Below are 12500 nucleotides of genomic sequence, written 5' to 3'. Positions count from 1 at the left end.
TCGCTACAGGCCGACCAAGGTGGTTTAATACAGAGACACTACGTTTCCCGTTTACATGACATAAACCAAAAAAATGAAGCAAAACAACAACAACAACAACAACAAAAAAAACAAAACAAAAAAAACACACCAAAAACAAAAAGAGAGTGAGAGCGAGAATACAGTGACACTATGTTTCCATTTAGATAATGACGTAAACAAAAAAAAAAACAAAAAAAAAAGAGAGAGAGAGAACAGAAGAAGACATGGACAGATACAGTTCTGGATCAAAGCGATTACTGACAGTGACACAAAATGAAATGAAGTAAACTGGGTGAAGTCACATGAATAATGAATAAGATTACTGTTTCAACAGAATGCTGAAAAAGGTACCGGTACTGTTTTCGGGTGAGGGGGGGGGTGTTGAAAAAAAATTTTGTGAAAACAGAGTGAGATGACCAAGACATAGTTCCCAGCACGGTTCAAGTTTGAATGCAAAAGACAGCACGGTCAATCATCACAGACAGGAAAGGAACATGGAAATGACGCTGCTAGGAAAGGCTCCTGAAAACAGGCTGTGCCAGACCCTTGGCCTCAGGGTTGGTCTTGGTACGTAATGTGTTTGCCACAAAACTGGCCAAACAAAGGAAAACTACTGCTGTACAGTCTATAGCATGCACTAGTCTGAAATGGTCTATGTAAGACGCCAACAGGCAAAAACTGATGTCTTGATTTACAGCGTCAGCTGCGCTGGCTGGGCCATGTTTGCCGCATGGAAGATGGTCACATCCCAAAAGACATCCTTTATGGAGAGCTCGCCAAGGGGCAGAGAAACATTGGCTGCCCACAGCTGAGATACAAGGACGTTTGCAAACGTGACATGAAGGCACTTGAGATCAACACTGAGTCCTGGGAGGACCTTGCAGATGACGTCAACAGATGGAGAAGCGCTCTCAAGAATCAGCTACGGATTGGTGAGGACAAACTGTCAGCTGCTGCAGCAGAAAAGCGAGCCCGCAGAAAAGGGACGGCAACTAACAGACCAGCATCAGCTTACACATGTGATCGCTGCGACGGAGACTGTCTCTTTCGCATTGGTCTCCAAAGTCACAGGCAATGCTGCTTGGTCCAAGCAGACAGCCCAATTAGACATTAGGTCGGATATACTCTACCCATGGTCAGCCATGACCGAAGGAGGCCTACTACTACTACTACTACTACTGATTTACTGCACAGTAAGTATTTATAAATTTATACTTTGACACAGTTTGAGCATTGTATCAAACTTCACCACCACCCCAAAGGATATTTTGTAAGCTCTACAAAAAGTGGACGAATGCTCCAGTCATTCTGTAGCTGATGTGAAGGAAACTGTAAAACAGTGGACTGTGTATCTAACACACATGATGAAAGGTTGAAACAATGTGGTCAGTAATTTCATTCTGAACAGGTACTCGACAGTAACCCCCCACCCCACCCCCACCCACCTCACCCAGCCAGCCCCCTTTGAAAACAAGGAGTTACTGTAAAGACACAGCCTGTGATGTGGTTGTGTCCCAGTAAAAACAAGACCAGCAAGTAGAAGGATCAGACCAAAGAAAGAGAGGAGATAAATTTAGAACAGTTGAGCCACCAACATTCCCTTTCTCAGTGGTAGCTCACAAAACCATCCAGGAAATGAAATCAAAACAAATTTCAAAGAAAGTTTTGAGTGTGTCCACAGGGGTGGGGCATTCAACACTTGAATGTTTGATGGCAAAGATCCCCGTCAATTTTTCTTCAGAAAATGTTGAACTGCTGTATTTTCCTTCCCTGTCTTTTATTCAATGCATGGGATAAATTTAGACTTTCTTTTTCACTTTTGTAGCCCTGTCATTGTACCATTTTACTTCCTCTAATTTTGCACTGATCCCCCCCCCCCCCCCCCCCCCTTGATACATCCAACACTCTTCAGGATGACTCAGACCCACAGTGAACCCCACTCCTCTCGCTAATACCACAGAATGAGGGAAATACTTTCATCAACAAGTATACACACGCTGAAATAGTAATTAAGTAAACTACACTGTACACAATATATATTTTTTAATTCAAACTTAATATCATCATATTCAATTTCACTGGATATATTAATTTTTTATCTATTTCTGCTAACACAGACCTGTAAAAAATCATTCCCAGTGTCTGTGGCCAAGAAGAACAAGAGCAAAAACAAGGAGGTTACAAAGTTCTACAAGTCATAACTCATCTATGTTTAGAACATAACCAATTCTATTTCTTTCTGGGCAGTTTGCTGATTTTATTTGCCAACATGATTATGGCAGAAAAGCTTGGCGTGAACAATATTTTGTCAATTACTTTTAGTTTTACTTAGAAGTAACTTACATTTGTCTGCAGATAAAATAGCTTTTGACGTGAACTGAAAGTTATTCTATCTGAGATTAATTATTAACAGTATGTATGTTCACCAATAACTACATATCAAGAATAGAATAACATGAGCTACTATGTCTTGACTAGCAAAACAGGCTGGTAAGAACCCGATTAAATCCACAAGCTTGCTAATCAGACAGTCTCATGTACAGTGTAAGAGATACTGTTAGATGCTGGGACAAGTAAGCATTCTGATTAAACATGAATCATCAACAAGATGAGATCAAACAATATATTTCATGCTGAACTTGGCCAGTGAAGATAAAGCATTTTTGGTGTCCCTCATGCAGAAACTTATTTCATGCTATTGTTAATCAACGGTTATGTACTTTTGAGAACCTGTTTAACTAAAAAGATTTGAATAATTTCAAGGTTTTCCAACAAAAAAAGATTAGGAAAGGGATTTTAAAAAACAAACAAACCCACCTTGGCAAATGTACAACGAAAAAAAAAAAGTTTTAAAATGTATAAACATGAACATGATGGCAACTAAATAAAGGGGATGAATCTAGATTAGTAGATACAACATATGCTTTTTTTTTCTTTTTGGTAATGCTTGGGGGTGTAAGAGAATTGGATAAAGCAACATGATAAATCAAGATGCATGAAAATGGGTTAAAAACATGAAACTACATGATATGTTTGCACCCAGCATGCTACTTGCAAAAAAACAAAAACAAACCAAACCAAAACAAAACAAAACAAAAAAACACCTCCCAATGGGCCAACTCCCAACAAGCATCTGATCTAGCCAACAATCCACCCAAGGCACTAATCAATACATGTCCTCTATGAGATGAGGGTTAGGAGGGTATGGTAGGTGAGGAGGTGGGATGACAAAACAAAGAAGGAAAGAAAGAAAGAAGCATGGGCAGGCCAGCATGTTAAACAACTTACCCAGCAAGAAGAAAGGCAAAAAGCTCAGCAGGGCCCAGTGTCCCCTACTCTAATAGTCACGGCGAAAGTTTTGGAAGACCCGCCTGGAGTAGGCCCCAGGGTCCTCAGAGGACATCTGGGAGGAGGAGTGGCTGGGACTTACTTTGGAGTTGGTCAGCTTGCCCGCCCCCCGGCCCCCAGGTCGCCGAGTCATGCTGCGACGCTCGCGATCAAACTCCAGGTCCTCCAGACGCTGGGTCAGCACCAGCTTCTGCTGGATGGCCATGCGCAGGAGAGAGTTCAAGGTCTTCTTTTCCTCCTCGGCCGCCGACAGCTGCCGGTGGCTCTCGTCCAGCTGGGTCACGTACTCGTCACAGCGCTGGGCGAACATGGCGCGCAGAGAGGCGAAGGTGGCCGCGTCCTCCTTCAGGGACTTGAGCTCGTTGCGCAGTTTCAGCATCGTCTCTGTCACAATGACTTTCTCGTTCTCGTACTTCTGCTTGAGGTTGGCCAGAGCCACCTCGGCAGTGGACTTGTTGGCTTTGAGAACGGAGCGGAGAGTGGCGATTTGCTCACGTTTGGTGGATAGCATGGCCTTCAGCTTCACCACCTGGTCCTGAAGCTCTGTCAGGTCGTCGGCGTTTTCTCCGGTGCCAGCAGTCTCCTCGCGGCTCCAGTTCTTGGATGCCTCCATCAAGTGCTCCACGGCCTGTTTCAAGAACTTCACCTGGTCCACCACAGTGTCTGTCAGCCTCTCACATGATGTGGGGTCACCCTGCACCCCAGAAGCGGCGGTGCCCTTTTTCTCGCGACGGGATTTCTGTTTTGGCCGGGTGGGTTTGTTCTGAGGGGTGGAGGGGGTCTCTCTGGAGCCTGAAGCAACTGCAGCCTTGGCCTTGTGGGTGGGAGTGCCCGGCTCCTCACTGCTCTCCCGCTCACTGCTGTCGGCAGAGGGGGTGGCTGACTGGGAAATGGACTTGGCATGGTCCAGCATGACGCGGGAGGGGGTCTCCCCGCTAACCTCGCACACCAGGTGGTACAGCTGGGCCAGGTCCTCTGTGATGCGGACCAGCTCACCCTGCGTGCTGCTGACGCTGCCCTGGGCGCGTGACGTGGCGTCTGAGTAGCTCTTCAGCTCCCGCTCCTGCTCCTTGATGGTCTCCTCGTACAGCAGGCACTTGTTCTTCAGCTCTGTCAGCGCCGCCTCAAACTCGTCGCCGGTGCCCAGGGCAGCGGCGCTCTGCAGTCTGAGGATCTCAGCCTGCAGGCTGCCAATCTCGTTGAGGGCTGTTCGGTACTTCTTGTCCTTCAGCTGCAGGTTGTTGCGCAGCTCCAGCAGCGCCCGCTTCTCCGGATCGTCCTCCTCCTCCATCTCCCGCAGCATGGTCTCATCGAAGGACACCTCCATGTCGTTGGGCAGGCGGGCCGTGGTGGTGTTCTCCCGCACCGCCGACAGGGAGTTGATGTAGGTCTTCAGCTGCTCCACCCGCTTCTTCTGCTCTGCCAGGTCCACCTGGGTGTCCTCCATCCGCTGGCGGGTCTCCTCCAGCGCCTTCTGCATCTCCACCTTCTCCTCTTCCGACTGCTGCAGCTTCGTCTCCAGCTCCCCCACCTCCTTCACCTGAAACAGTGAGGGTCGCCGTCATAATACCATCACTACTTTTACTACTGATAATGTACATTTGTACATCACCCTTTCTCTCTTAAGAGCTCAGGTGCTTTACATGAAAGGAAACGTTACAAAAGTACATGAACCACTCATGATCACTCTTTCTTTCTCTGACTCCTCCACGAAGAACAGATATCAAATCATGTAACTTCACAACAACAAAAAAGAAAGGGCTAATACATGCATGAAAATCTGCAGCCCTGAATTTCATTGTGAATGCAAAAAGCACTGCAAGTTTTAAATATTTTCCATGATTACAAACAATAATACAAGACTGAAAAATCAGGCATACAAGTTATAACTGACAAAGATTCCATCATAGGCAGTGATCCAGATGTCTAGATAAGACCGAAAAGAGACTGGCGCCTAGGAAAAATCACTGACCCAAAACAGCCACACCGTTACCTGAATTTCACTGAGGATGTCCCCGACAACACCAGGGCGTGGTGTGGGAGGGGCCTCCCCGTCCTTCTTGGAGAAGGAGAAGTCGGCCTCGATTCGCTTCAGGGCCGGGTGGGCATGGTCCTGCCCCTCCCCGTCCTCCTCGGCACCCGAGTCCTGCGACGACTCGTTGTTGTTGGAGTACGACGAAACAGAGAGGCCCTCCGACAGGCCGCTGAAGTGCGCCAGGTTGCTGAGGTTGAACATGGACTCGCGGGTCAGGCGCTGGTCCAGCTCCTTCTTCAGGGCGTGCTTCTGCTCGCGCTCGGCCTGCAGTGAGTTGAGGGCCTCCTCCAGGTTCTTCTCCACGATGCGGCGCAGGTTGGTCATCTCCTCCAGCTGCATGTGCAGGTCCTCCGTCTCCTCGTGCAGCCGCTTGCACTCGTGCTTCATGGCCTCAAAGTCCACCTGAAGGCATAGGCCATGGCATGATATATAGCCTTCACCGATACTAAAAAATATCGTGGATGACATATTTTTCATACCATTCGTGCTTCATGGTCTCAATGTCTACCTGAAGGCACAGGCCATGGTATGATATATATATATATATATATATATATATATATATTATATATATAGCCTTCAGTGATACCATCTATATTGTGGGCAACTTTCTTCTTCCTCAAAACATTCATGCTTCATAGCCTCAAACAGTCAAAGTTCACCTGAAGACACAGGCAATAGCATGAAAGCCTTCAGCGATAGCAAGCATAATTATTGTGGGCAACTTTTTCTCTCAAAACATAAAATTTATGCTTCATGGCCTCAAAAAATCAACCTGAACGCACAGGCCATGGCATGATATATATCCTTCACTGACACCAAGCATATTTGTATTTTTTATTATCACAACAGACTTCTCTGTGTGAAATTCGGGCTGCTCTCCCCAGGGAGAGCGTGTTGCTACACTATAGCGCCAGCAATTTTTTTTTGTATTTTTTCCTGCATGCAGTTTTATTTGATTTCACTATCGAAGTGGATTTTTCTACAGAATTTTGCCAGGAACAACCCTTTTGTTGCCATGGGTTCTTTTACGTGCCCTAAGTGCATGCTGCAAACAGGACCTCAGTTTATCGTCTCATCTGAATGACTAGCATCCAGCCCACCACTGAAGGTCTAGTGGAGGGGGAGAAAAAATCGGCGGCTTAGCCGTGATTCAAACCAGCGTATTCAGATTCTCTCGTTTCCCAGGCGGACATGTAACCTCCAGGCCATCACTCCACAATGTAGATAACTTTTTTTCAAAACATTTCTGCTTAATGGGGAAGGTGGCACAATGGCTAAGACGTTTATAAATTTGCCAATGGGTTCAAATCCTGGTCTCGCCCTTCTCCCACGTTTTACTGAAAAATCAAACTGAGCATCTTGTCATTCGGATGAGATGATAGGCTAAGGTGTGCAGCAACACACCTGGTACACTGAAAAGAACCCATGGCAACAAAAGTATTTGTATTTGTATTTCTCTTTTTATCACAACAGATTTCTCTGTGTAAAAATTCGGGCTGCTCTCCCCAGGAACAGCATGTCGCTACACTACACCGCCACCCATTTTTTTGTATTTTTTCCTGCATGCAGTTTTATTTGAATTGTCCCATGGCAGAAAAATTCACTCTGAAGTCAATACAACACACACACATTGTTTGCAAATCTCAAGAAATGAACTCACTCTCAAACCTGTAAATCAGCTCAGGTTTTCTTATTTTTACATTCAGTTACACATGCACATCAAATATATGCATGTATGTGTGACACATCCACCCACAAACTCATTCAAACTTAAACATCCACCCAAAAATAACAATGCAATCACTAACTACAGAACATACCTGACTGGTTCTGAGTTGAGAGACCGTCTTCTGGAGTGTGATATTCTCCTCCTCAAGCTCGGCATAGTCGGTCAAGTTACGATTTTCACGTATCTTGTATTCACGATTTTCATGCTTGAGCTGTTGGCGCTGAGCCTCCAAGATTTCTACCTGCAAAGCCAAGCCATGGTTAATGAATTCATTCAAACTATAATTTCTCACTACTCAGTCAAAATCGACTTCTCACCTCTGCTTTGATATTTGTAAAGATTATCAAGGATATCTGTAAAGATTATCAAGCTTTAACTAGTTTCAGACAAAATTATTGCAGATTTTTCTGCGCCTCAAAATGTTTACAACATATATACTGTGGGCGGCTAGTAATCATAGCAAATACATCTGATGGTCATTAAACAATTAATACAGGCTTTCTCCTGTGCTTCAGAAAATGTCGACAATACAAACAACGAAACACCGTCTCATACTCATGCTGTAATTTTCATGGAAATTATAGATCCATCAATTTCTTTAATCCTATGCGCAGAATACACCAAAAATCTTTCACCCATACCTGATGACTGAGTTCGGAAATGTTTGCCCCAAGTCGCTCATTGTCCACGCTGCTCCGTTCCAGGGAGGCATTGACGGCTTTGAGCTCCGCCTCCAAATCGCTGATGGACAGCTGGTAGTTCTCTTCCCGCTCAGCGGTCTCTTCCAAGAAACGTTCCTCATGATGTACTCCAGTCTGGTGGTGTCGTCGCAGATCTATGTGGTGCTTGGTCAGTGCCTGCAACACACACACACAAATATGAACAAATTACAGTCAATAATTTGAAAAAAACCACCTCTATTCCACTGTATTTTGTAATATGTGATACTTAATCAGACACTGAAATGGAGAGTGTAACAAAATCAGCACTGAAATTAAAATGGTGTCAAGGCTGGACCTTAACCACAAAAGGCCTCATTAGTATGCAATAAATTAATTGTTTTCTTTTAAAAAAAAATATAAATCAAAATACATTTCAAACAAAATTTACCACTGGTTGTCATGATGGTATATTGGATTTGGTGGTGGTGTTTTTTAAATGAAAGATAAAAAAATAACACCACCAACGAAACAGATTGTGTGCACAGGCTTTTTTTTTTTTTTAAATGTGTGTGTGTGTGTGTGTGTGTGTGTGTGTGTGTGTGTGTGTGTGTGTGTGCAGCTTCATATCTATTTCCTGTTAGAAAGTTATAAATTGTGAAATTATGTGTATTTTACTATTTACATTAATGTGTTCAGGGACGTCACAAGGGCATTCTAATTTCTACTGAAAAATTATAATATACATCTGCCTATGTTTTTTCTGTGTGAGGGGGTGGGGGTGGGGGTGGGGGGCGTGTGGGGGGTGCAGGGGGGTTGGGGGGGGGAAGAGGGGTTGTTTGGAATTGTGTGCATGTGTATGTGGGTATTGCTACCAAGCTGCTTAATTCACATCATGATTTTAATGGACAGAATGATTCACCACTATCATAATTTTTTTTACTGAAAATTCTTAATCCTATTCACTGCTGCACCACTCTACTGGCACCTACTCAACACTCTCAGTACTGTCACCTGTACATGAAGTTTGAAAAAGAAATAAATGTGTAACTTACTGAAAGTTATAAACTATTTTTGGTACGGTTAACTTCGAATTAAGAGAAAAGTAAAGAAATTAACTTTCTAAAAAGCTTTTGGTGATGCACGACATTTTAATTTATTAATATGTATTGTAACGCCCACAACCAGCAGGTCCTGCACGACATGACTTTATTTTCCAACACCCACGTTCTGGTAAACGTGGGAAAACATATCGAGATAGCAATTTCACAAACGCTCTGTCAAAAGATCTGTTGATTGATAAAAAATACCCTTCTTTTGCAGAAGCCTGTAGCACCCAGGCTGATTGATATTCTGATCTTAAACTCCCAAAACCCTTTATATACAGGTATGCATGCGTGAACGGCCTCTTTCTCTGACTCAACCCACAAAGTCAATAGACCTTGCTCCTGACCCAAATACCACTCCTACACTGAGCAGGCCTCTAAAAGGTTGTAATAAACCCCCCAACCCTCTTTCCTGGGCCCATCCCTGCCCAGGTAATGAGGTGCTTATCTTGTCAGCAGAACAACTGGTCCCCCCAGCCTATACACTGTGACACAATACGCCTACCTGCCTGTTTTCAAACAAGCAGGTAAAACTTGTCTCACAACTCAGCTTTTCAGCTGATGTTTTCCTAACAGTGACATTCCCCTGTGTTTTATGATTATTGACTGGAAACACGTCTTCTTTCCGCCACACTGACTGAAGAAAAAAAAAAAAAAAAAAAAAAAAAAATCATGCATGTGAATGCACATGTGTGTGCGAGTGGGTGAGTCACAATGACATGCACTCACACAAAATGTGTGGCAGATTCTCTATTCTTCTGCCAGTTCTAACTTCTGTCATACATGATAGATTTTTTTTTTTAAATATGATATCTAGTCAAAAAGAAAACTTTCAATAATGTATCCTCATGGGCAACAGTTCTATGAAATCTGATCCTCAACATTTTTTTGCCAGGCCTGTAATCTGTCTGTCTATCTTGAATTGATAAGGGGTGTAATGGCTTTGTGCACACTGCACGCCTACAGGTTTTATTCATGAAGAAGACCAGGTCAGTGGTGTGAACTCTTCAGAAACCCCTTTATTTCCTATCCAGGATCCCTTCCATTAAACACCTTGGGGGATCGGGGGGGGGGGGGATGAGGGGGCTACAAATGAAATGATAAATCAGATCCCAAACATGCACAGTGCACACAAGTTACGTTTAGTCTGTAAATGAACCCATGCTAATTCAGTAATAGTAAAGAAGAGTTGCCCCAGTAGATTGTATAACAATAATATCCACTGTGTTAAAAAAAACAAAAACATGCTGAGGGGGTAAACTTAAAAAAAAAAGAAAAAAAAGAAAAAAGAAAAAAAGAAAAGAAAAGAAAAAGGGGAGGGGCGTGGGGGTTGGACAAACTATATATAATAATAATAATAATAATAATAATATATATATATATATATATATATATATATATATATATATCATATGATTTTAATTTTTTCTAATATCATCATCACCTTATGTTACCATCAAACATATAAAATGGACAAACTTTGACACGAAAAGAACATAGACATGCACACACACACATGTATGCAAACACTTTCTGGCATGCACATACACACACACACACACACACGGTTTCTTTCCATGAATTCTTAACAATATAAAACTTAGTTTAAAAGCAAACAATAGATGGGTACAAAACAATGTATGCTCTTCCTGGGAATACTCCCGAATACAAATACAAACACAGCAACAACTCTGTTGTACAAGAATTACCAGATGCAATGCTGCATTATATGATATATACTGACTACCTAGCATCTATCACATTATCTTTATTTATTTATTATTGTATTATTATAAATCTACTAATCAACAAATGTCTGACGTCTCATCAAGTCTGTGACTACATATGTCAGCACATTGCATTGATCTATCTTGTTAAATCCATTAGTGATCTTAGTTCTCACCACACACATGAGGTGAGGATAATGACAAAATCTGGCATTGGTCTCACAGGTTTTGACAAATACTGAAATAGAATTGGTAACTGGTAGCACTACTGTGAAATCTTTATCATATCGCAAAAAGTTCAGTAACACTACTAACAGTGTTATTATATATATCTACTAGTATAAGATATAACTTAACTCAATGCTTCAAACATGTTCATGTGAATACATTCTGCATCAATGAAACTTAAGTTAGTCTCGAGCTATCCACTAAGTGAGGGGTACTGCACATGGTACAGTAACAACTGACAAGCCTTGAAGCTCTTAAGATGAAAGAAAAATACACACACATACTCACACATGCACAGTGTCACACACACACACATGCACACACACGACACAATCCCAGGATGAGAAGGTACACGTCTCAATCAATGTACTCTTGTAATGTATTTAATTAAATTCAATTTTCCTCCAATGAACAGGCGGCACAGAAGTTCAAATAGCCACTTCACCTGCCTGCTCACCAGGGGGTTGGGAACAGATGGAGGTTGTGTTTGCTTTCAACAAGTAGTTTTTCAGACGGCCAAAAACTGACACACTGTGGTATCAACTGAGTTTGTTTTTCTTTTCTACTTAAAAAAAAGACTGTTGGTGATAGAGGTGAAACAGGGTGAAGTTCTTGTTTAGATTGGTTTCCCTTTTTTCCCCTCCCAATGAGAGAGAGAGAGAGAGTGTGTGTGTGTGTGTGTGTGTGTGTGTGTGTGTGTGTGCATGCCTGTGTGTACAACAAGTAAGTGTCATTGTTACATTTCCCTATTAATATTGTTGTCTTTTCCTTCCTCTTTCCTACTTTGATTCAACAATAAATATTGCCATACACTGTACTGACTCTTGATCAATGATTAACAGTTTCCTCCCATTCATCCTTTGATTCAAATAACCATGTAAATTGTAATGTATCATCGTATGTAGTGCAACCAAAAGACACACTCACACACACACACACAGTTATCACACTACACCAGGTAATTCAGTACAAGTATACTATACTAAAAGGGGAAAGTAAATGTTTAGCCTAGAATGAAAATCAGTAAATTACCCTATGAAACATCACCCATACAGCCATATTGATAGTCATGGCATAGACATTCATGTGTATCAGAGAAAAAAAAAAGAAAAAAAAAAGTTTCGGTCACACATGATAAAATTAAAACAATATCATTTGAATTGTTTTCATTCATAATTATTCATGAACAAGTCTGTGCATGAACAGTTGAACAGACAATATTTGACAGGCTTCACAAATAATTGTGACCAAAATACATGTGATAAACAAACTGTTCTTTGATGTTGGTTATTTTTCATATCATACACTTTTTTCTGGACAAGAGTATATTTGCTGGCACACAAATGGCAGATTTACTCTCACTCTACCAGCTATTTCACAAGACCACAAGGCACAATATTGTTAATATTTTCGATCATCAGCACAGAGCTCTTTGAAGAAAAATGAGCTCAAATCACCGAACCATCCAACAAGGAAACAAAACAAAACAAATCAGGGCAACACTGAAAGTTCTACAGTTTCAATTGAAAAAAGGTGTTTAAAAGAATAAAACTGTGCACTGTTTGATGCTACATGGTTTTATTCGGTTTTATTTTTATATTACTTTGCCATTATGCTTTTAATACAAATACATTCAAGCATGCA

The 12500-nt window shown here is 42.1% G+C and overlaps 1 protein-coding gene across 3 annotated transcripts in view; it reads right to left on the bottom strand.

The window, feature by feature from the left end:
* LOC143299891 (protein bicaudal D-like) overlaps positions 1–12500 on the bottom strand; it is a 22484-nt gene that overhangs the window by 9230 nt on the left and 754 nt on the right. The window contains exons 2-6 of one of the 3 annotated variants that reach the window (XR_013057575.1): positions 7778–7993; positions 7228–7377; positions 5363–5806; positions 3310–4909; positions 1–3 (exon numbers count right to left, since the gene is read on the bottom strand). The exon at positions 1–3 is cut by the window's left edge and continues 34 nt beyond it. Coding sequence is in view for 2 of the 3 variants with exons in the window: in XM_076613385.1 (XP_076469500.1) it covers positions 3359–4909; positions 5363–5806; positions 7228–7377; positions 7778–7993 (2361 nt within the window). In the remaining variant the exon portion in view is untranslated. The remainder of the gene's footprint in view (positions 4–3309; positions 4910–5362; positions 5807–7227; positions 7378–7777; positions 7994–12500) is intronic. The other 2 variants (XM_076613385.1, XM_076613386.1) reach the window with 2 other exon arrangements.

The sequence above is a fragment of the Babylonia areolata genome, chromosome 25, assembly GCF_041734735.1.
Source record: "Babylonia areolata isolate BAREFJ2019XMU chromosome 25, ASM4173473v1, whole genome shotgun sequence".
In the NCBI taxonomy this organism is placed as follows: Eukaryota; Metazoa; Mollusca; class Gastropoda; order Neogastropoda; family Buccinidae; genus Babylonia; species Babylonia areolata.
The sequence above is the reverse complement of the archived record's forward strand: the minus strand, read 5'-3'. Positions and strand labels throughout refer to the sequence as shown.